Raw genomic sequence first — 25,416 nt, 5'->3', positions numbered from 1 at the left:
TAGGAACTCCATGAACATAAACAAACAAAATTTAGGAACTCATTTTAAAAAATTTTTGCTTCACTCTCAACAAAGAAAAAACTAATATTTTTAATATTGATTTTCAACTAATAAAGCAAAGAAAAAGCAAACAAAAACTCAAATGGAAGATAAAACACCTATATATATATATGATAAATTTGGTGCCGGTCATCTATTGGCCAGCACCCAAATTTTTTTAAAAAAATTCACTGGTGCCAGCCATCAGTATCCCAAAATAAAAAAATTTGCCTTGAGACACGAAAAAAGTACCTGGTGTTGGCCAACACAAAATTTTTTTTAAAAGGTACTTGGTGCCAGCCATCAATGCCCAGCAGCCAAAAAAATTTGACCGGTGTCGGCATCAGTGTTCCAAAAAATATTTTGCATTGGGAGTCGAAATTGTACTTGGTGGCCTGCACCCATTTTTTTAATTTAAATTTTTTAAAAATTGCCTTGGGACACAAAAAAAGTACCTGGTGCCGGTCATCTACTAGCCAGCACCAAATTTTCTTAAATACTGGTATTTTTGTATATCAATATGATACGATTTAAAAAAAATACCTTGGTGTCGGCCATTAGGTTCCCAAAATCATAAAAATAAATATTTTAAAGCCTGACACAATCATCAGGCAATCATGGGGCCAAAACAGTATGTAGTGCCGGCCATTAAGTTCCCAATAGCCAAAAATACTGTTCATTTCAGGTAATTTTAGTGATTATTTTTAAACTTGGGTCATTTTTATAAATATTAAAATGCTTTAGGTTAGCTTGGTAAAATAGCCTGGTTTAGGCGTTTAGAAGTTGGTTTTGTTTTTTTGGATGAAATGACTATATTATCTTCACATATCTAAATAATGTATTTCCTTTTTTATCATCATAATTTTTCATATATTATTATAAATAATATTCCAAACTTGTTCTAGAAATTTAGTTTGTTTCATTAGAGAATGTATTTTACCTTATTCATTTCATGTTGCTTTACAAGTGTGGTGGTTTTAATTTGTTTCTATGTAACTAATCATTTCCAAATAGCTCTCCACCTCCTCGTAGGGGCAATAGTGGCACTTTGCTTCAATTGGTGTAGCATCAACAGTTCCAAATTGAAGAGTTAGTCCGAAGCTGGAAGCATAAGATGAGACATCGTATTTTTATTACAAGTTTAAATCGTTTTTCTTGAAATAATTACAGTTTGTTGTTCAACTTGTTTAATTAAATCTTATTATTCCTACGGCATTGAATAAAAATAAAATTGTTCATTGGACTTGTCCATTAATAAGCAATCCTATCATCTTAGTAAGGTAATAATTATTGAATTGGTGTGATAAATTAATTAAATAAAAAATATTATTATGATGGTTCTTAAAAAATTAATATTATAGTGGACTAATTTACGTATAAAGGTCTATTTCTAAGTATATTTACGGAAATGAGTCAATTTATGCATTATTTAATTACCGAAAAGAGCTGATTTTGGCAAAATACGTCCACGTAGGAGCACTTTAGGGTGAAATTTTCAGCAAATCGCGCCCTTGGGGGAACGTTTTTGCCATATCAGCACAAAACGCGCTGACGTGGACGCGCTTTGCTGACGTGACAAAAAGCTCCCCCAGGGGCGCGTTTAGCTCCGTGTTTTTTCTAGATTAGGGATTTTTGAATGTTTAGTCCCTAGGGTTTTTTTGGTTAAGGTTTTGTTAAAATGATTTAGGGTTAGGTTTGTAGGGTTTAAGGTTTTGTTAAAATAATTTAGGGTCTTGGGCTTTAAGAATTTTTAAAAATAAATTAGGATTTAGTGCTCTTTTTTAAAAATTAATTAAATTAGGGTTTAGGGGTTCTAAATAAATTAATTAAAATTGGGTTTAGTGTTTTTAAGAAAATTAATTAAATTTGGGTTTAGCTTTTTCTTAAATAATATTGTATTTAGGTTTAGGGTTTAGGGAAAATTATATTGACAATAAGGATTTTGGTTTTTTTTTCTACAGTAGTTCTTGAAAAAATAATTTTGAGAATACGGTTCTGAACAAATAATGTCAAAAATGCTTCAAGCAGGATGCACTATCACCAAATTACTGAAAGAAGCTCCCAGACAGACGCTCTTTTTCTATAGTAGTTCCTGAAAAAATAATTTTGAGAAGACGGTTTTGAACAAATAGTGTCAAAAACGCTTCAAGCAGGATGCACTGTCAACAAAATTGATGAAAAAAGCTCTGACGTGGATGCTCTTTTTCTACAGTAGTTCCTGAAAAAATAATTTTGAGAATACGTTTTTGAACAAATAGTGTAAAAAATACTTCAAATAGGATGCACTGTCAACAAAATCGATGAAAAAAGCTCCCAGTGGACGCTCTTTTTCTACAATAGTTCCTGAAAAAATGATTTTGAGAATACGTTTCTGAATAAATAGTGTCAAAAACGCTTCAAGCAGGATGCACTGTCAGTAAAATTACTGAAAAAAGCTCTCACGTGGATGCTCTTTTTCTACAGTAGTTCATGTTTGGCATTAGGCTATAAATGAGCCAAAATTCATTCTGAGGTTGCATAAGTTACAGTAAGAAAAATTAGAGAGGTTAAGTAGAATAGAAATTGAAGATGAGTGAACGCATTAGTGTTGTTATTTACTATGACGGTGAGGTCCGTGACACCGAGAACGACTTTGTTTTTTTATCGGAGAACATAACGCGAATGGTTTTTAACCAAATTATAGATTTGACAGAATTTTGTAAAAGAATTAGGTGCAAAATCTTCGGAATGACGCCAATGAGGGTTTTTTCTATTAAGTATCGATTTTGTGCATCGATTGATCCCGTGACATATGACTCATTTGATATCAAAGGTGGTTGTAGCTTTGAGGCGATGGTGCAGATTCATCTCGCTAGTGAATCACCCTATCTTGAGTTATATGTACAATTTTTATCACCAAATGAAACATTTGCGACTTCAACATCTACTGCTGTTCGAGAGGAAGACACGACCCCTACCCGACACTCCGTTAGTAGGAGGCAAAACACGGAAGTGCCCGTGTTTGGTGGCAGTACAGAATATACAACTCTTGCACGGTACTCGATTAGTGGATGAGACATGCACATCGGTGGGTCGATGTTCGATGTTGGAAATACGTATTAGGGAATGACATCTGTAACAACCCAATTTTCAATGGTGTCGGAAATAGTGGTTCGAGACCACTAAATTCGACAAGTGAGTTCAAAAATTTTATTATTTATTAATTATGAGTTAAATGTGATTTTAGAAAGATTTTTGAATTAGTGATTTGTGTTTTAAAAGAATTTATTAGGTTAAGTGGTTCTGAAAACGAGGTATTGAGACCTCGATTTCATAAACTGAGCTGTAAATATTTTTATAAATATTTACGAAGTGTCATTAAGTTAGTATTAAAGTTTTTTTAGAAAATTTTTAATATGTTGATAGTTAATTAATTAAAAAGGACTAAATTGAAAAATGTGAAAAACTTGCCAGAGTGATAAAATAGCCTAAATGTTAAATGAGGAAGGACTTGAAGGGTAAATAAGCCTAAAATAAGAGGCTGGACGGCATGAGTGTAGAAAAATCATGAAATTAGTGTGAATAAGGGGTAAAATTGGAAATGAAATAAAACTTAATAGTTAAAAATAGGATTTAATTAAATATCTAGACATTTCTTCATAACTCTCAGCCAAAAACACCATTGAAGAACTCTTAAGAAGTTCGTTTTCATATTTTTCTACATGTGAGTTTAATTCTTGCTCTTTTCTTGAATTTTTTGTGTTTTTAAGAGTTTTGTAATTAGGTCCAACTATCTAATTCATTAGTTTTTGATTTTATGGGTAATTTTAAAGGTACCATTGATGATTTATAGATTTTATGATGAATTAACATGGAATTGAAGCTTTAATTTTGTTATATAATGATTTTATCAAGTGATATAAATAGAAATTGATTTTAGGACTAAATTGTGAAAAGATTAAATCTTAGGGTTTGATATTAGATTCAGTTTATCAAAGGCTGTGAGATAGCCTAGAATATTTAGATAATTTTTAATTGAGAAAAATTACTCAATTGATTGGATAATTGGTGAGGACTAAATTGTAAAAAGTGTAAAAGTTAGGGTAATTGTGTAATTTCAAAATTGAATGGTATTAATTGTGAAGTGAATTAGAATTGAAAAATATGTTAATGAATGAATAATTCTATATTTTAGATCAATAGTAGATCAACGAGAAAAAAGGAAATTAGTAGAATAGTCATTAACTACTACAAACTTACAATTTAACTCAGGTAAGTTCGTATGGTTAAATTTTAATGTTATAAATTAAATTGATGTATAGTAGTGTGTATTTATTTATATCATTTATGAAAATAAAATTATCCTTAAAGTTATGAAATTAAATTGAATGTTCGGAAAGAATGGAACGCGAGATTGAGTATAGTCGTTCAAAAAGAAAAAGGAAATGACAGCAAATTACCCAAGTAAATCGAGGCTCAGCATTTGTTGCGAACTTTCGTGTTTGCTTTCCGTTTAGCTCTCATGAGCTTCATTCAACTCATATGAGTTTCAGTTTAACCCTTTTGGGTTTCAGTTCAACTCTTTTAAGTTTCAGTTTAACCCTAGTGGGTTTTAGTTTAGCTCTTCTGAGCTTCAGTTTAACCCTAATGGGTTTCAGTTTAGCTATTCTGAGCTTCAGATTATCTCTTATGGATTTCCGTTCAACTCCTATGAGCTTCCATTTAACCCTTACGGGTTTCCGTTTAACACTTATATGCTTTAGTGCAGCCTTCAGGCTTCTGTTTATGATGTACTCAAATCCGTAAGGTGTTTTTTGATTTGACAAGGATTGGTAAGTACCATATGGAATTAATGTGGAAGAATTTAAGTTATTATTGATATTGAGCTCAAATAAGTGAATTCATCAATCGAAGTTGTGATTGGCAGGAAATGTTTGTGAAATGATTTACCTAAATAAATTACTATAGTATGTTCGGTAAGATTTATGTTTAAAGCCAATGAACTTACTAAGCTTCATTAAGCTTACTGCGTCGTTTAATTTTTTTTTAGATTTTCAAAAAGTTCAGAGGATCGAATCAACACATCGAGTCACACTATCCAGTTTGCTACAGTAAATTTTGTTATTATGGTTTATATGGCATATATAGGGCTGGATTCGAAAAGAGCTAATTTTAAAGTATGGTTGTGAATGACTTATGTATATATGTTTGTATGCATGTATTTAGTAGTAGATTTTGATAAATCAATGAATGGAGTTAATTTGGTAAGCTTCGGCAATTGAGTTTTGTGATGATATATTGTGTTTAAAACATGATTTTGGCTTGTGTCAATTGCTTGATTGGGGTTATTTGATGTATTGAAATGTTGTGTAGGTTGATATAAAAAAAGTGAGAAAAGTGGCCTTAAAATGACCTATTTTTGTCCACACGGGTAGAGACACGGGTGTGTGTCTCAGCCGTACGTGACACACAGCTTGACACATGGACGTGTGGTTTGGCAGTGTGTCCCTTGCACCTTAAAATTTCAAAACAGAATGCCCAGGTTTTTACATACTGCCTAGCACATAGGCATGTGGCTTGGCCGTGTGACCCAAGTCAAAGAGTTACACAGGTAATGACACGAAAGCTGAGACACGACCGTGTGCCTCATATCGAATGCCCACATAGCCTAAGACATGGGCATGTCTCCTGACATTACCTGTTTGAAATCTCTCATGGCTGGTAGCACGGGAATGTGTCTCCTGCTTCTAAGAAAATTTTTTAGATTATGGGAAAAATTCCCTAAGTAGGTTTAATCCCGATTCACTTCTAATGTGTATATTGGGCCTCGAGGGTCTATCTAAGGGAAAATATGAGTATTTTATAACTGATTCTTGATATGTAAAATAAAAGTTGTAAAATGTTCGTATTTAGTTTGTAAGGTTCGGTAATACTCTATAACCCTGTTCCGGCGACGGATAAGGGTTAGGGGTGTTACAACATCAACTTCTAGTGGTTGGCAATCCAAATCTGATTGGGGATGTTACGAAAGGTCCACAAGAAGGGATGATGTACTCCCTACGACGTCCACCAGTGAGGGGACCTCGTACGTTGCAGATGATGGTGGGTTAGATGATGAGTCTAATGTGGATCCACTTCGAAAGCCTGGCCTCGATGGTGCAGAAGTTGTATTACTTTCTGAACTGGAGCCTGTTTCATCCGAACCTGAAAACATTGAAGGGGGTTCAGATTAAGAAAAAAGAATATCCGCGATTTAGGGCGTACTCGCCTCCAGCCCACATGCATAATATCTATATATCGGCTGATGATAAGTTAGAGTTTTCAGATCTACCACAGAAGGTGTAATCGTATAAGTTTGTCATTAGATTTTGGTGAATTGGAAGTTGGTAAGGAGTTTTACAGTAAGAATAGATTTCTTAGTGCATTGAAACAACATAGCATCAATCACGGGGTTAACCACAATATGGTTAAATCCAAATATAAGAAGTTCGAAGCCAACTGTGGAGTGCAATAGGGTACATGTTCATGAAAAATAATGACTTTTTTTAGGAAAAAGACAGGCTTGTGGGAAATAAAAAAGTACAAAGGTCTACATACCTGTGTTACCGGTACAGTATCACTGGGTGTTTAGGGTTTTTTAATAATGATGTTATTACTTAATGTTGCATTATTTAACGTACTTCGTTGAAAGGTGTTTCACAAGATCATCCCAATATGGATTCAGGTATGATAGCTAGCTTAATACTACTGATGTTAAAGGTGGATCCCAGGACTTTGTGTTGGTCTTAATTGTCAATATTCGTAGCCAATTGAGGTACATGCCTTCTTACCGCAAGGCTTGGATAGCTAAGTAGAAGGCGTTGGAAAAAAATACATAGTGGGTGAGACGCTTCATATAATGAGGTGTGGCAGTGGTGTTAGGTGCTGGAGAGGTACATCCCAGGTTGCATAACAGACCTTGAAACGGTCTCTGTGTACTACAACGACCGATTTCTCTGTGGATGCCAAGTGTTCAAGCGTTTATTCTAGAGCTTTAAGCAATGTCGGGACTCATTTGTGTACTACAAGCCATTGGTACAAATTGACAGTACCTTTTTGTATGGTAGATATACCCATCGGCTATTGCTAGCTGTGGCATAGGACGGCGGTGGGAGAATCCTTCCAATTGCGTTTGTAATAACACCAGGGGAGTTAGGTGATGACTGTGATTTATTTTTTTTTAGGTTAAGGAGGCATGTATGCCCCCAACCTAATATATACATTATATCGGATTGGGACACTAGAATACAAGCCGCAACTGAGCGACCGAGAAGCCTATGGGATTACACACACCATCGGTATTGTATAAAGCATGTTGCGTCCAACTACTACGGGCAATATCAGTTTACCACTGAACGACAGCAAGTGGCTAACATGGATATTTAATCTCTATTAATATAATTTTGTTTGTAATATTCAATTTATTCTGAATGGAATAGTGGTATGTAATTTTCGCTATCAACTTATATTGGCAGGGTACAAGATCAATAAGGATCGTTTTTATGAGATGTTGGGGATTTTGCGTTTAGTTAAAGATCAATGCGCATACTACCTTTTTAACATACCTTTCAAACAGTGGACACAAGCATACGACGACAACCTACGATATGGTCATATGACCACAAACCTGACTGAATGCATAAATTTTATTCTAAAAGGAACGCGTCATTTGCCAATAACCTCGATTGTGTGAGAGACATATTTTCGTTTGGCGGCATTATTTCCAAAGCAAGCAACGAGTTATAAAAGCCAAACGCAGGGAGACCATGTATGGTTCTGGAAGGTATTGCAAGAAATTAATAAGGCGAATGCGCTGGCCAACACCATGGATACAGTGTGTCATGATCGCGACAACTTGTGGTTTTGTATGGCCGAGTTTAATAGACCGAGCTAATGTATTACTAACGTGCAATATCATGTACACCTAATAAATAGGACTTGTGACTATAGGACGTTTGACGCACTTTGTTATCCATGCGCTTATACAATTGCAACTTGTCAGAATCTCCGTTTGGATCCCATGAGATATGTCAGCGAAATGTACAAAATAGAATACATGTACAATGTATGGAGACACGTATTTCTACTGGTCCTAGATGAACGTAAGTGGCCGTCTGTATCGCTTGCTCCGTTTAAGTTGTTACTAGATAGAGAATTACGTCGCAAACCAAAAGATCGACTTTACTCGAGTAGAATACATAATAATATGAATATCCGGGAAAGAACGAACTAACAGAAGTTGTGGATGGTGTAGGAACCCAGTTCATACAATTTGATCATGTCCAAACTAAAATAGTTGATAATTGCTGTAATGAAACTATGTTGCATTATTTTTATTGCGCCTTATTCAAAAGGACTTCTATTTTATTAAAAATATAAAAATAATTTACTATTAAAATATTAAAAAAATTTATTTTATTAAATGAAACAATATAAAAACAATTTTTACAAATATATTAAAAAATCAATGGATGTGCTGGTCGGAATCAGTGCTACATGAGGGTGGTCGATGATTATGTGTTGGATTTCTCATTGGTTCAGCTTCCGGTGGAGGTTGTGGTTGCTCCAGCGGGGGTTATGGTTGCTCCAATTGTGGGTGTTGAGAAGATGACCCACCTTAATAGAATAAAGAATGTAGAGGTGTTTGCATCACCCACGGCGGAGGTGTTTGAATCCCATAAGACGATGGGGATTGGTAATGAGACGAGCTCCCCGAAGGTGCCTCGTGCGATCCCTCCAGTGACGATGGCCTATATATCGTCGGTTGAGTCGAAATCATCGGGAAAGAAGATGTACCGGGCCATGCATTCCAACCTAGTATAGGACTGGGAAAATGAAACATATAAGTACTAGGATATGCACCTGGCATAACCTGAAGGGGTTGTGCTGTGGGTGTCATCGGTTGAAGTGTTAGGCTCGGTAATTGTATGGGTACTGTTGATGGTCCTGTGCCGTTATCCCTTCTCATTGGATTTAAAGGGCTCCATCGTTCTCTTCCGACATGGATTTGCCGACCCTCTGTTATTTCGACAGCAAATATGGCTTGCCATGGATCCTAAACCATAACATGTAATTCGGTGCGTGCACTAACTCGAGGACGATGATCGATTCGTGAGCAGGTATATGATCATACCGATTTTTTCAAATTTTGTTATATTCCGAGAAAAATACCAGCCAATTCGTATTCGTTTACCGTCAATCAATTTTGTACTCTTTATCAAGCACCTTAAGTGCCTCGAGAATCGGTTGTTGGAATCTAAATTGTCGCAACACTCTACCTGTCTAGTGCATCTCGACAGTAGCATAGTTGACCAATGAGACCTTAACATGCCAAATGTTCGGATTTTGAAAGAATTCATCTGGAATTACTGCCCGAATTATCGAATCCTCGTATGGTGTCCATTGAAACTATATGAACGTGATAAGAATATTAGGGCCCGTTTGATTGGTGGAAAATATTTTTTGAAAAACATTTTTTAGATTTTTCGGCGTTTGTTTGGTGGAAAATAATTTTCTAAAGGAAAACATTCTCCAAAACACGGGTAAATCAATTTCTAATTTTTTAAAAACATCTTACCAATTTCTAAGCTGTAAGACATTTTCCATTCCATTCTCTTCACTCTCATCGCAGTGGTTCTCCCTTCCTCTCTGTCCATCAGCCTCCGCTGCCCCTCATCATCTCTGTTCGTTGGCCTCGTCATCTCTGTTGATCGACTGCCGTCAAGTTTGTATTTTGAAGAAACCCTAAAAAATTAGCAACCACATGTATATCACTATCTTCTTTCTTATTTATGCTCATGCTGGTTCTCTTCTAATGACAGATTTGTAATACATGCTGTTCTCACTCAAATATTCTTCTTCCTTTTTTTTTTGTTGAAGAATCTATTTGGATTTTGCATCTGTTTGTTTAATCTGTTTGGATTTTGCATCTGTCTGTTGAAGAATCTTCTTCTTCTTCCTTTTTTATACATGTTTCAAGGTCAGTACACTTTTATTTTATCCTCTTTTTCGCTATTAATTCGTATTACTGCATAGAAGATCTGTCTTCTTTAAATTTCAATTTCAGATGGTTCAGAGAACTACATATTTTTCTTTTATTTTTTAATTTGTCTAGAACTTATTGAAATGCATAAGTTATTTTTTATTTTTTACTTTGGAAATTTCCTTTCACTAATGTCATCAAAAGTATTTTTTTGGGGGGGGGGGTTAATTTAAAGAATAACTCTTTCTCTCTCTTTTCATATGGATATGGTTGCTTATGTAATTAGGGCTTTTAATAAAGATCAGTTTGGTTAAAACCACAAATCATAGCAAAATATTTGAGGGTTTTTTTCTTTGCAAACTTTGACATTGCTTCTCTTAAAGAACCAGTACAAGGTCTTGTGTGTCTCTGCTGGGGCTGGCCATGAGGTCATGACTCTATCCAAAATGGGTCTTAAGAATGTTATAGGTGTTGAACTAATAGAATCCTTGCTTTTGGTTAGCAGGGCCAATCCCCATAATCTTCCCTTATTTGATAGAGCTTTTGATGTTGCCTTCACTGGTCATTTGATGGGGGCCTTGTATCTCTTGCGAAATGCAGAGGAGATGGAGAGGACTGTCAAAAAAGGTGGAGTGTGTGTGGTGGTTGTGGATGAATGTGGTGAGGAAGAAGTCAACGAGATTGTTAGGTTGTTTAGGAGGTCTCGGCTGCTCAGCTCTTGTGATTTTACCTTGAATGGAAGGAGAGTAGCAAGAATTATAATGAGAAAAAAACTTCTGATTAATCTTTTTTATACTGCAGTGATCTATATGTGTTCATTTATGTATATTTGTTGGTTACAGTATCGTAGTATTGTTGTTATGAATGGAAAAAACTTGAATTCTGAATGCTTGTGATACAAACAGGTAGAAGCAGAACTGAAAAAAGCCTTGAAATTTGTTGAGAATCTTGAGATACCTCAGATACTTACATAGTGAGGTGAAAACTGAAGGTAGGCCTGGCAGGCTGATTTGTTTTTGGCAGTTTCTTGTACAATTAAATTTGTTATTCCTAAGGCTTTAAGTGTTCCAGCTGGTTTTGCCTGTGGTCTTTGATTCGTGTTTTATATATTGAAATGATATGAAACTAGTTTCTGAAAACAATTGCTCCTATACAAATGTGCTTGTATTTCCTTTAAAAATGTCAAGCATGGATGTCCTGAGGAAAGATTGCAAAGGTCTGCATTGATTTAAACTGTTTCTAGCTGGTGTTTTCCTTTGAATGAAAGTCATTGAACTGGTGTTTATGTTAATTAATGCAGTAATATTCCATCCACTAGGGATTGTGTGATTTGGGTAGCATATTGTAGCTAAAGGAGAGTGAAAGAAAGACTTGGAAAGGTGCTGTAATTCATTGATTTTTTGAGTGGCAGTCCCTTAATCCATGAAGATGCGTGTGAAGTTCAATGCTTTTGTTGTCACAGATTGTCATTTTCAAGTAGCCAATTGTTCTCAATTCAGGCTATCCAATTAAAGTTCAATGCGTGTTAAGTTAAATATATGTAAAAACAATTTAAAATATAAGTATATTAATATGTATATAAATTTATTAATATATGTAAAAATAACTTTTTCGAAAAATATTTTCAGAAATTTGCCAAACAACAAAAATTATTTTACACAGATTTATCCAAACACCAGAAAGTAAATCATTTTTCAGAAAAGTAAATCATTTTCTAGAAATCATTTTCTAGAAATTATTTTCCAGAAAACATTTTACTGGCAAACAAACGAAGCCTTAGTTATATACATAATACTAAATACTAAATACTAAATACTAAATATTTTATGTATATATATTATTGAATACTTACTTGCACTTTCGACCGTTGGTCTAATAAAAGCCGTATATCTTCAGGAGCGGTAAGTATTCCAACATAACTCGCCGAATGATTCCACCTAATTAAATAAAGTTTGAGCATACAATTTTATTTTAAATTTATGTAATACTTATAAAATCAAATAAAAATTTTACCTTGTTATGAGTGGGAATGTACATGGATGGTTCACTCGAGGACGTAAAAATAAAAAACGAAACCGAGCCTATGATTGTAATAGTGATAGGCAACCTCCGATTTTAGCTTTATTTGGTGGCGTCGCCCCGCACATCTCTCGGTACTATGTTGCCAACACGGCAGACCCCCAACTAAATTCACCAGTTGCTCTAAAATAAACGAGTTTCAGTAACTACCTCAGATGTATGAGGTTTCGTGACAAGTCTGACATCAAATAACCTCCAATCATCTCAAAGATGTATGCCCGAGCATATTGTATTCTTTCTACTTTAGTCGAATCATTCCCCGGCTTAGGGAATGTGTATCATAACCAGCCCATCTCGATCCGACCTCCGAAAATATTATCTAGAATCGTACCTAAAAAATCATAGTATATGGCTTCCCAATCAGCAGATTGAACAGACCCGGTGAGTGCGGACCTATCCACGAGCAATCTCAATTGTAACTGCATGTCCTTCAAAGTGATGGTACACTCTCCGTATAGAAGATGAAATGTGTGCGTCTCGGGTCTCCACCTCTCTATTAACGCGCTGATGAGTTTCGGGTCCAACTTGCACCCCCGGCCTATAGTGGCCACGTGCCAAAAACCCGTTTCCCTTAAGTAATTTTCTATCAACAGTGATGGAGGACCAGACATATTACGAATTTAACATTATAACACCCGATCTACAGACTGTTATAAAAAATTATAAAATACAAATTAATTAAAATTACATAAATGAAAAAAATATTAAATAATATTCAAAAATTAAAAATAACCCTTACCATTTTCATTTGTTCGACGGAGATATGTTTATGATCGAGATTATTTAATTCCCCGGCCATTGCTAACACGATCAAATATTTTTGAAATTATAAAAAATAATACTAATTTAGAAAGAAAATTAAATGAAATAATTAATTAAAGAGAGCTTTGAGAAATTTAAGGAGAAATTTGAGAGCTTTGAGAAATTTAGGGAGAAATTTGAGAGTTTTTTGCTAAATTTTGAAGAAATTTTGTGTGAAATAATAAGAGGGGGTTTTTATACTTTTTTTTACCATTGGACCCCCAACGGTGAAAAAAATAGCCATTGGGGAAAAAAATACGGAGCAAAACGTGCCCCTGGAGGAGAGTTTTTGCCACGTTAGCAAAGAGCTTCCATGTGAGCGCGTTTTGTGCTGAGATGGCAAAAACGCTCCCCAAGAGCACGATTTGCTGGAAATTTCACCCTAAAACGCTCTTACGTGGACGCATTTTGCCAAAATCGACCATTTCCGTCAAATAATGCAGAAATTGGCCTATTTACGTAAATATACTTGAAAATGAGCCTTTATAGGTAAATTAGTTATTATAGTGAGTTATATTTTGAATTTTAAAATATTTTCTTATTTGTTAAATTTTACTTATTTTCTCTCATGCATGTTTAATTTATTAAATCAAACTTTTTGGCAATAAAATAGTTTTATTTTCAAAACAAATATTTCAAGTAGCTATGAAATAATAAATTTTAAAAGAAATAACAAAATTTATAGTAGCTTAATCATTCATTTTTCAGTCATGAGATAAAAATGAAGTAGTGTATTTGCGGTGCTTCTAACCTTCCTACCCGCAAATCTCTCTCAAAACATCTCATGTTTGTCTCGGCCACCGTTTTTCTCTTTGCCTTCTTCTTGTCAAAGCTCCTTTTGTTTTTCTGCTACAAAAGAAGGTAAAACCGAAACATCAACAATTAAAAAAAGAAGAAGAAAGGAATAAGCTGCAAATAATGTCCAAATCAAACCCTAATTTCCCTCCCCAGCAATTATCCAAATCTCTGACCAAATCGTTCATGGCTCAGAACCAAGTCATGGACTCGCTTACTTCGCACATCTCTCTCTACCATTGCAATTCTCTCTCCCAAAATCCAAACCCTAACCCTAACAGCAATTCAAGGTCTTCGATCCTCAGGTGGTTCTCATCTCTCACCGTCCATCAACGTCAAGCTCACCTCACAACCGTCGATTCCAAGTTCACCCAGCTCCTCATCCAGATGCTCGGCAAGCTTCGTACACGTGGCCATGGCTTCTTCATTATTCTTCCCGACCTTCCCTCTCGTGATCCTCCCTTCCTCCCGGGCCTCTGTTACAAACAATCACGTGGTCTCCTCTCTAGGGTTGCCCAGTCCAATGAGTCGGAACGGCGAGTTTTTGAGTCGGTTCGGTTGTTCGGATCCAGAGAAGGCGAAAAAATCGACGACTGTACGTGCTCGGTGAGTAGTCTCGATTCGATGACGGTGACTGAAGAGCTGGTTGAAAATGTGGACCGGTTTGTTGAAATAATGGATGAAGTTTCAAACGGTGCGTTTTTGAGAGGGGATGAGAGCGAATTGGTATCGGATTGGATTGAACTAGAGTGGCTAAAATCAAAAGGGTATTATAGTGTTGAGGCTTTTGTTGTAAATAGATTAGAGGTGGCGTTGAGGTTAGCGTGGTTGAATTGTAATAATGGGAAGAGAAGAGGGATGAAGTTGAAAGAGAAGATGAAGGCTGCTGGGGTAGCTGCAAATGTGTATTGGAGGAAGAAAGGATGTTTGGATTGGTGGGTAAATTTGGGTGATGCAACAAGGAAGAAAGTATTTAATACAATTTTCGGGAAAGCTGCTAAATCCCTGGTATAACTTAAAACTTTGATATCTCCATGTTAATCTAATGATGGAGTTTATCCTATGATATAATCATTATAGTTAATTTTAAAAAAAATGCCTGCTTTAATTGAGTTGTAAGCATCGAGAGAAGGTTTAAACACGGAGGGCTCGTTCAAACTAATTATATGAACTCGTTGTGTGAGCCTAAAATAACCTTCAGTTGTAGTAACATCTTTGGTTCATAATTCCTTCTTTCTATTGCTCCTATATTTTATGCTCGGATCTTTCTTAAATTTGATATGTTATAATACAATGCGTATACAATATTTTTAAAGAGTTCCCATGTATGGATGAATTGTATTTTTGGGAAATTATTCTGTTAAAAGTTTTTGAACATTATTTCTTAACATTTTTTAACTTTTTCGGCTTTCAGACTTTCGAGGTTCTGAAGGCAGCAGGTAGTGCCTCAGAGAATGAAATGTGGCTTTTTAGTGCAGGAGCAGTGGAACGACCAATGAGATATACCAATTATGGTGAAAAAAAGCTGGGGACCACCCGAAAACCCCTTGAGGATGCAGAATTTGGCATGACTGTTTCAGCAAATTCTCATTCTGGAAAACCTACTTCCTTAACCAATGCCTTTAGTAGTTTGTTTGTGCTTCGGGATATTGTTACTGTGGTCCTATCATGTCATCACCACTGTGATGTAGGAAAGGTGTTTTTTAGCTCATTAAGCTCTGTAAGTTCCATCATTGATAGCATATTAAGAAAACTACGAGGATATCTCATGTTTATTTCACTTGATTGCACAAAGCTTGAACTTCTTGGCGAAGGAAATTTTAACTCTTCGTCTGATAAATCCAAGGATCAGTTCAGTGCATCTAGCCGTAAGAAAAAGGTAAAGTCCCGAAACATTAAAAACCAAAATCCTGTTCTGAAGATGGAGATGGATGACCATCCACCGCAAAAACCTCTTAAGGTACCTTTTTTCTTTATTGAAAGTCCTTTAGATGTGTTTTTGCTTTCATTCATATGTGTTGAGAAATTTTGTTAACTGTTTATAGTAATATGCCAGGATCTTGAATATAAATCGACTCATAATAAGAAAGCAGATTTGATGGAGTCCACCAAGACGCATGTTATACCTCATGATAAAGATGTAAACAGAAAGACTCTGTTACCAGTGGAAATGCTCACACTGTTTTTCATTTGGATGGTATTGTTAATTATTTAAAATTAAATACTGTCATAACTGGTACTCTTCTCTTCAGGTACAAACCCAATCAGGGGTTGGTGGAAAAGGACAAGCTGCTGCAAGGAAGAGCCGAAAGGAAAAGAATAAAAAAAAACGCTCTTACATCAATGATACAACTGAAGTAAAATCTTCTAAGAAGGCAGTCACTGGGTCGTCTTCTTTGTCTTTTGTTTCTCAAGATGAGGCAACAAAGTCCAATGGGGTCTTGGACAATTTAAGTGTAGAACACAGTGTTCCAACTGATACAATAAGTCATACAAATATTCTTGAACCAATTTCAAGTCCTACTGAACCAGATAATCAGCTTTTCAAGGAAGATATTGCCCTGCATGTGCAAGATCATGAGGTTGGTTCCACTAATGGTTTCTGTCATAAGGGTACAGGGCATCAACAGGACTCAAAAGATATTAGTGCGAATGAAATCATTCCTACCAGACAAGAGAGTTCAAATTATAAGCGAGAATGTAATGTTTTGCCTCCTATTGCCCCAAAACCTGGTAGTGTTTTCATTGGAGAAGGCATCAATGAACACAGTGCAAGTAAAATTCAGGAAAATTCACCTTCTGGTGTATCTGTGAATGCACTTGACATTAAAGAGGGAGTTTCTGTGATTCAGGTGCAAGATAAAAAGTTTTATAATACTGCACCTACTCCACAATGCCTTTCATACGAGTGGCCTAGTGTAGCTCCCTTTTATTTTCCTTCTATAAATTCACATGTTCCAGCAGCCACTGATCGGTTGCACCTTGATGTGGGTCACAATTGGCACAATCACATCCGCCAGCCTTTTGTGCCCACCATGCATCAGGCAAGAAATCCTTCGATTGAAAGTGGTTGCAATCGAATCTTATCTCGTCCAATGCCAATGAGTTTAGATTGGCCCCCTATGGTTCGAAGTGCTTCTGGATTGGCTCCATCAGTTACATACAATTATGACTCTGGATTTATCTCTAGGCGACAGACAGCTTTTCAGCAGAGTTTTGCTTCACAAAATTTTCAGTTCAATATGAAGAGCTTTGAGGATGATAGAAAGTATTCTGGGGATTTCTTTGACTTGCCAGATCCTGCAAATACATCTGAACTGGCTGATGAATATGACAGCCACTATATATCAGAGGAAGAATTTGAGGTGCATGCTGTTTCTGGTATAGATTATAATCAATATTTTGGTGGGGGTGTGATGTACTGGAATCCTTCTGATCTTCCAGGTACTGGTTTCTCTAGACCTCCTTCCCTTAGCTCCGATGATAGCTCATGGGCCTGGCGTGAAGCAGACATGAATAGGGCTGTTGATGACATGGTTGCTTTCTCTTCATCTTATAGTACTAATGGTTTGACTTCGCCAACAGCTACTCCATTTTGTTCGCCTTTTGATCCTTTGGGTCCTGGACACCAAGCAGTTAGTTATGTTGTGCCAGGAAATGAAGTGTCTAGCAAAGTGTTGCATTCTGCATCAGCAACACCGGATGCAGCAACTGAGGAGGAAGCTTCTGGATCTTTCACCAATTTATCTAGTGATGTTGATGCGAAAACAGGGGATTCACTTCCTTACCCTATTTTGCGTCCTATAATCATTCCAAACATATCAAGGGAGAGATCAAAATCTGACTTCAAGCGTGGTCATGATCATAAAAGCCCACGTGTTGCTCCAACTAGGCGTGAACAACCTCGGATAAGACGGCCTCCATCACCAGTGGTGCTCTGCGTTCCACGAGCTCCCCGTCCACCACCACCATCTCCTGTGAGTGACTCAAGGAAACAGCGTGGTTTTCCAACTGTTAGATCTGGTAGCTCTAGCCCAAGACATTGGGGTATGAGAGGTCTGTACTATGATGGAACCAACTCGGAGGATGCTTGTGTATGCATGGATGGTACTGAAGTTGTTTGGCCATCTTGGAGAAGTAAGAATCTTTCAGCCCATCCAATGATCCATCCTCTCCCAGGTGCTTTGTTGCAAGATCATCTGATTGCAATGTCTCAGCTTGCTCGTGATCAAGAACATGTAAGTATAGCATCAGCATTATGTTATTCTGAAAGTAATGGTTTGTGTTTAATTTTTGGATTTTTGTGATTATTCTGCAGCCAGATGTATCATTTCCTCTACAGCCTCCTGAGTTACAGAGCTGCCCAGCTCGAAAGGCATCTCTGTCTTCAATGCACAACTTCCTTAATGATGAAATTGACTCCTTTTGGAAGCAGGTAAGCAGTTTAATGATCCCTAGAGAATGAAGAAGAGGAAAAAGCTAATGACTGATCCTATTTTCTTCCTGTTTTATTGTTTCCATGATCTTGAACATTATTTTGTGCAAGAAATTTCTAGTTCTCTGTTTCTTATACATTCATTTACCAGCCTTTGCAATGTTACTGACTGTTTGTATGGTGTTCGTGTACAAGGTTGCAGCAGAGAATATGGCCTGTAAGCCATACATTAATTGGGCTGTTAAGCGGGTTACAAGGTCTCTTCAGGTCCTATGGCCTAGATCAAGGACGAATGTCTTTGGTTCAAATGCAACTGGATTAGCTCTTCCATCGAGTGATGTGGACCTTGTGGTTTGTCTTCCTCCAGTGAGGAATCTGGTGAGTGCTTCAGCCTTGTATTTTTCTTTGATTATGTGCTTATACTTTATGGTAAGAAACTCATCTGCAGACATTTTTAGGAACCTATCAAAGAAGCTGGGATTTTGGAAGGACGCAATGGTATTAAAGAAACTTGTCTTCAGGTATGAGTAACTTTGTAATTGGTTGTGCTGTAGGATGAACATTTTGCTTCATTTTCTTGATATCTCGACTTTGACTGGACTGCTTTTAAGTTACATAGAAATCTAAATATCTGGTAAATGTGTTGTGTTATAAAAATGTTAAATATTGTTATTCTCTTTCTCCATTTTCTAAGTAAAGGCTTTGGATTTTGGAAATCTTGATTTGTTATATAGTATTATCTCCCTGCTACTTATTATGGCTTTCTTCCCGATTAATGTACTGGCATCATTTCTATTTCCCCTTCTTCCTCTCTATATGTGTATAACTTACAATAACCCTGTGGTAGTTATATTTAGCTGTTGGTGTACTGCTGTATGACTGTTTTGAATCTTGCATCTGTATCTTTGTTTCTATGCAATACTTCTGTGAAAATTGTTGTCCTTATCCGATATATTGCTGTAACATTTTGGGAGATTGACATAGTTATTATTTTCCAGCATGCTGCCAGGTATCTTGCCAATCAGGAGTGGGTAAAAAATGATTCTCTGAAGACCGTGGAAAATACAGCTGTAATATGCCTTGCCTTGTTGGATTATTTTTCTTTTTGTTTATATATTTACTTCTTTCTTTCCATCTCTTTTCTCACAATGTTATCTTTGTGGCATTCAGATTCCTATTATTATGCTTGTGGTAGAAGTTCCTGATGACCTAATAACTTCTGCGTCCTCTAATGTGCAATCACCCACAGACGAGCAAATAGATAGAACTGCTGAACATGGTGAACATGCTCATTCTGATACTGTTGCCTTAGACGACTCTGCTTCACCTAAGTGCTCGCAAATAAATTATGGTAATACGAAGGGTGTCAAATCAGTTCGTCTAGACATCAGTTTCAAGTCGCCCTCACATACAGGACTCCAAACTACTGAGCTGGTAACATAGATACAACCTAACCGATAAATATTGGTCTTTTGGATTGTGTCTGAAATTAGAATCCATGACTTATGCTTCTTCTGCTAATTGTAGCCTGTTCCTAGAGATTTAAGGAGAATATTTCTTTTACTATTGTCTAATGAAGGATATTACTAGCAAGGAGGATTATAGTTGTCCGTGTTGGATTTAGGAATTAAATTATCAAGTAACTGTCAGTGAATTGCAAGCTTTTGCAGTGTTCTTTTACTGATGTTTTCGAACTTTTAAGGTCCTTAGGGTCTGGTTTATGTAGGAATGAGACAAATGTGTCTAGGCATTTAGGGTTTTCATTCTTCTCCTCCTTTCTACATTTGTTTTTTTGGGTATTTTCTGTGTTTCAGAGTCTCATCATACAATTCCATAATGTATAATTGATTTGGGTGTTCTGCATTGTTATGTTTTACTATTTTTGATAAATTCGAAGTTGTTCTTTGCAGGTGAAAGAGCTGACTGAGCAATTTCCAGCTGCTACGCCTCTTGCTTTGGTACTAAAACAGTTCCTAGCAGATCGTAGCCTGGATCAGTCTTACTCTGGTGGGTTAAGTTCATATTGTCTGGTGAGTAACTGTTGGTTGTAGAAGTACACTGAGACATCTGTCTGACTAATTTATAGTAGAAATTATAATCCAACCCTCCTTCTTATGTCTCTGCAAGTATATTTGCATACTACACTTGAATATGAAAGTTTTCCTATAGGCTAGCTTAATTCTAGCTGTATTGTTGGTTTTGTGGATCTGTATAACAGAATTTTTAGTCTTTTAAGCTTTTGAAGATGATACATGACAAAACAGGAATCGAATATACTAAATTGCTACTAACCTGCTCAGTAAAAGATTTCATATTCCTAAACGTGCAGTTAGTTAGCTTGAACTTCTTGGTCAGTTATATCCTATAAAGTAACATTTGGCTGATTCCTAATACAATATGAAGCAAATTTCTTTTCTTTAGAATGAATTTGGACTTTTGGACAATATCAACTTTGAATGTTTGAGCAGCATATTTCATTGGAAAATAAATAATGAAGAAAACATGGATTTTTTCATAGCTTCCAGTTATTTATTGCATAGATGATAGGTATTAATGTGTACTGAAGTTCCACCTTTGATCTGCCATTAGTCAGGGCTGTTTATTTATCTGATAATAACTTCATTGAGTTCTTGTTTACTTTCTTGCTATGTCCCACATCTTGTAGGTGTTACTTATTATACGTTTCCTACAGCATGAGCATCACCTTGGACGGCCTATCAATCAAGTAACTTAGTACTTTGAATTTTTTATATGTTTGTTCTTTTTTCTTTTCCAGTGGTTTTTTTTATTTTAGTACATATTCTGTTTTCTGGAGGGAACTGTTGCTGTCTCCAATCATGCTATTATTAGGATTTAAATGTCACCATTGGAAGGTTCTTTTGTTCGTTGGTTCAACAATGATATATATTAAATGCTAATCTTCTGTTGCAACCTGTAGAGCCGTTATAAAGTGGTTTAAGCTGGAGGTGCTTCAACAATGCTAGTATTAGGATTGAAGTATGGTTTTTGATGTTATGAGGAAAATATTGATCTTTGATATGGTTCAATGACTTGAAAATTTTTATTCATGAGGTCCTTGTACTATAGGGTTCGGAGCAGTTTAGTCCTTCTTAAAATAAATAGATCAATGTAATCATTATACTATTAGAAAGTAAGCAAAAAAAGATCCATTGATAACGACATTAATAAACTATTGGGTTTGGAGCAATTTAGTCCCACTGTTTAGAAGCAAAAAAGGACAATCGAAAATGTTGTTACTATATTTACGTTTGTAAAAGCCAAAATAGTGGAGAGAGCAAAAGATAAATACACTTGTGAAAAACAGATATATATGTTTTAATCTTTTATTGGTTGAGTTTTAAAATTAAAAGAAAAAAAATTCAAAACGTTATACAATAATATGAAGATTATAAAAATATACAAAATTTAATAAATATTGTCAAATTTTTGAAAAATGACAATATGAAAATTTCTTTGAAGAGCTTTAGTGAATTTAAAAGGTTAAGTTTTTTTTTTTGAAAATTTGAAACTTTTATAATGTTTTAAAACACATTTTAGATTTTTTTTCAAAATTTGGAACTTTTTTAACTTTTAATAAGTTATTTTAATATTATATATATTTTCAAAATTTTTAGTTTTGTTAACTTTTTAAAATTCAACCAATTGTGCCACGATTTTCATAGCTGCATCTATCTTTTCTTTTTCTGTCTTTTGGCCACTTTAGCCTTTTTTAACAAAAACGGTTAATGATGCTTCAATTGTCCTTATTTGCTTAACTTGGGACTAAATTGCCTTCTTTATGACGTTATTGTTTACTAAGGGAAATAATTAATGCTGGTATCAGTTGTCCTTGTTTGCTCACTTTCTAATAATGCAGAGACTAAATTGCTCTGGTTATTTTGAGAGGGGGTAAATTGCTTCTGACCTTATAGTACAAGGACCTCCTAGGTATTCATCCCCATTTTTTAATGTTCTCTTTTAACTTTCCTTCAATATGTTCTATCTGCTTCTCTTTCGTGCTGATGGCAATAACAAGTACTTCTGGTAACTTGAACTCAATATTTCTTGCAGAACTTTGGAAGCCTTCTGATGGATTTTCTATACTTTTTTGGGTGAGTCAAAAGCTTTAAATGATTTATTTCTTTGGTAGTTGAAAATGGATAGCTGACTGGTGTTTACTGGAAAATGTTTATGAAAATTAAAGATTTATTGTTTCAATGTCTGATGGCACAGGAATGTGTTTGATCCCCGGCAAATGCGTGTTTCTGTACAGGGAAGTGGAGTATATATAAACAGAGAAAGGGGTTATAGGTACTAGCAATGTTTTTTTTTGCTGGCAGCTGTGTGTAACATGGCTGTTTCTCGATATCCTTAACTTTCTACTGACTGCTGATAATTTGGTTTCTCTATTATAGCATCGATCCCATACACATAGATGATCCTCTTTTTCCAACAAATAATGTGGGGAGAAATTGCTTCCGGATACATCAGTGTATCAAGGTTGGTGAGATTTTTTTTTTTTTGATTTATTAGCTGTTGACAGGAAACTTGTCTGGCATGATAGGGTGTCTTTACATTAACTATTGACACACTATACAAACTTGCCTTAGCTTCTAAATGTTGACCACTGTTCATACTGTTGAGATGTTTCTTTCAAGGGTTTTTTTAGAATTATTAGTTAAATGTTTCTTTTGAGGAGAAAGGCAAATAATACTTATGTTACGAATCAGTGGATTGTAGTGTGGTTCTCTCTACAATTAAGGCTCATAATTGCCTTTTAGAAACTAGTAAGGCTGCAAGAGAAAATTTTTGGGAAGCCATTTGACACATTTAGCAAGTAAAGGCTTAGCTTCCTACTCTATGAAATGTGTAAGATATCAATATTTAATATAAACTGTGCATTGTTAAGCCATCTCTGTGAGCATAATCTTTATGGTAGCATTAATTTGTCACTGTTTTTGAGTAACTATAAAATGAAGAAGCTTTTCAGAAATGCATTTACATGATCGCTAATATTTTTCTGTATGTCATGTGTGAACAATATTTTTTAATGCAGGCATTTTCAGAAGCCTATTCTATTCTGGAGGATGAGCTTAGCTGCCTATCAAGTAACACCACTTCATCTTCTAACCCACCATGCAGATTGCTTCAAAAAATCATCCCAAGTATCACTTTATCATAGTGGCTTATTTTGAGCATCTTCATCATCCAGAAGGTATTCATTTGCCCATGATATTGTTGCTTAGTTGGAAAGATGTAATTTAGGATTGTCAGAAATATTCTTATTCTAATGTTACTGATGTAAAGCTGAAGTCTTAACCCTAATGGGAGCATTGGGTCTTGATTATTTGTTGGAACTCCCTTGGGAATGTGCTCTAAGGTGATCTTTTTTCACTTTGGCAACCCAGGGTTTGGCTCTGAGGTAGGGAAATGCTTCATGGACATATTTAATTTCTGATTTTTCCTTTGCATTAATTATTGGCAACTTATTAAAAAAAATTGAGATTCTTCAAGGAATTTATGGTGTTTGTGGCAGACAGCCTCACTCATCTTTTGAAGTGATGCTAGGCAGTGAGCTTAATCTTGCCATTGATCTTTGCAAGTGAAGGATGCGCCGGTTTCATGTTCAAAAATGGTTGTGCTGTATGGTTTAACCTTGATCGAAGTAAAACTGAAAGGGTTAATATGTAAGTAGGCACTATTCTGTTGGAAATCTTTTACAATCAAAATGGTAAAAATCTGAGGCTATATCATTCAATCATTTTTGAAATTTGTATGTTCAAATTAAGGAATGTAGTAAATCCCTCTCTACCTTCTAGTATTAATCTTAGTGATAAATCTGTCTACATCGTACTCTTTTGAACTTTTGATGCATTTCTTTGAGTGGAGCTAGGGAGATTGCCTCTGGAGTGTATTCACTATTTGGACTTGGGCAATTGGGCTGCCTTTTTCTGTCGCATTGTCATGGTTGAATGTATTTCCCTCTGGAACCTTAAATATTACATTGCAAAAGGCTATTTTATTTTTGCCTTTGTGCATGATTTCTATTTTTCTCTTTGGTGATTTGAATCTATCACAACAATTCCCTGTCTCATTATATGTTTATGAGAACTCACTTATGCTTTTTTATTATCACCGTTGTATATTTTGTGCTCAGTTTTTTGAGCAAATAATTGGAAATATGAGTTATTTTTCTTTTGTATTTCAGGATGCCAAACTGAATATTCTGTGAAGTTAGTTTTGAGCTCAGCTGATTGTGGTGGTGCCATTGGCCACGGTTAGCATCTGCACTATGTTCATTGTATCAAGGCATTGTTGGTGGTACAAAGGTATGCAGTCTGGCTGCCTATTTCCTTCCTCCACGAAACTACGGCTTGGTAACTGATTCAAATTGTGGAAGATACGGGGTAAAGCCACCTATGCAACTATGAACGACCTTCACAAAACAAAATACCCAGTGGGCAAAAGTAATCAATCAACCCCAAAAGGTTGAACGACGAGATTCAGAAAATCGACTAATGGCATTCACTGTGAGATGGCCTGAATGTAGAGATTAAGGAAGAAGGGCAGGGCAGGCCAGCATAAGGCAAAAGCAGGTGTCAAAACGGAGTCTCGTTACTAGCTTGGTATTTCATCTGGAGAAGGCAGCTGTGAGGTCTGGCAGAGTGCCTGTGTAGGATAGCTATTGTATGACCGGGGGCCTATATGCACGAGTTCTCTTCTGCCTGTGGCTCCCGGTGTGCGATTCTGTGGACCCGTGATTGCAACTTTAAATTTGTTGGGTACAGACATTGGCCGCATATTGGTTTTGAAGCCAACCTAGACTGGCTCTTTTTTTTTTTCCCTAAAAAAAAGTCAAAACTACTTTGATTTGTATTATTATTTTCTGCTTAAGTCGGCTCTTAAAATACCTTGTATCTAATTAAATTCCTATTTTCTATAATTTTTAGTATTTTTTATACAAAATAAGAGTTTAATTAAACAGAAATATACTTATTTTTGGGGATGAAAAAGGAGTGCCAAATCTATTTAGCCAAATAATTGATTTTGGAGAAGCAAAGAGGCTGTAAGCTGATGTCTGTTTCTTTTTTTAACTTCCTAGTTAAATACTGTTTCTTTTCATTGTGCTAAAACAGATCCTCGATGTCTAGGGAAACTAGCCGAGGCCTTGCCCAACTCAAACCCACTTTTGGGATTTGGTTAAAAAAAGAAGATATTTTCAAGAATATTAGGAGGGAAAAAAGAAAAGAAAAGGAAAAGGAAGCTC

General features: G+C 35.8%; 1 protein-coding gene across 9 annotated transcripts; it reads left to right on the top strand.

Moving 5' to 3' along the window:
• The first annotated feature begins 13,623 nt into the window (after window positions 1-13,623).
• Window positions 13,624-25,137, top strand: LOC105802572 (uncharacterized). Of its 9 annotated transcripts, none has more exons than XR_001136228.2 (18): window positions 13,627-14,722; window positions 15,129-15,674; window positions 15,771-15,854; window positions 15,967-17,952; window positions 18,033-18,149; window positions 18,345-18,527; window positions 18,608-18,670; window positions 19,148-19,219; window positions 19,320-19,583; window positions 20,060-20,179; window positions 20,815-20,874; window positions 22,221-22,261; window positions 22,383-22,460; window positions 22,565-22,649; window positions 23,206-23,364; window positions 23,457-23,571; window positions 23,690-23,836; window positions 24,358-25,137. XR_001136228.2 is itself a non-coding variant. In XM_012634282.2 (16 exons), exons 1-15 carry the CDS (start codon window positions 13,838-13,840, stop codon window positions 23,329-23,331), a joined length of 4,710 nt encoding a protein of 1,569 aa, XP_012489736.1. In that variant the 5' UTR covers window positions 13,627-13,837; the 3' UTR covers window positions 23,332-23,364; window positions 24,358-25,137. The 9 variants fall into 9 exon arrangements, 1 of the variants encoding a protein (XP_012489736.1); XR_001136226.2 differs by having other exon boundaries at window positions 23,686-23,836; XR_001136231.2 differs by lacking the exon at window positions 23,457-23,571.
• Window positions 25,138-25,416: the final 279 nt, after the last annotated feature.

This window comes from Gossypium raimondii, chromosome 11, assembly GCF_025698545.1.
Source record: "Gossypium raimondii isolate GPD5lz chromosome 11, ASM2569854v1, whole genome shotgun sequence".
NCBI lineage: Eukaryota > Viridiplantae > Streptophyta > Magnoliopsida > Malvales > Malvaceae > Gossypium > Gossypium raimondii.
The sequence above is the reverse complement of the archived record's forward strand: the minus strand, read 5'-3'. Positions and strand labels throughout refer to the sequence as shown.

Coding starts and splice junctions, on each gene's coding strand:
- LOC105802572 (XM_012634282.2), top strand. CDS start 13,838: ATGTCCAAATCAAACCCTAATTTCCCTCCCCAGCAATTATCCAAATCT. Junction 18,671..19,147: donor TTAAAGAAACTTGTCTTCAG/GTATGAGTAACT, acceptor ATTATTTTCCAG/CATGCTGCCAGGTATCTTGC. Junction 19,220..19,319: donor AGACCGTGGAAAATACAGCT/GTAATATGCCTT, acceptor TGTGGCATTCAG/ATTCCTATTATTATGCTTGT.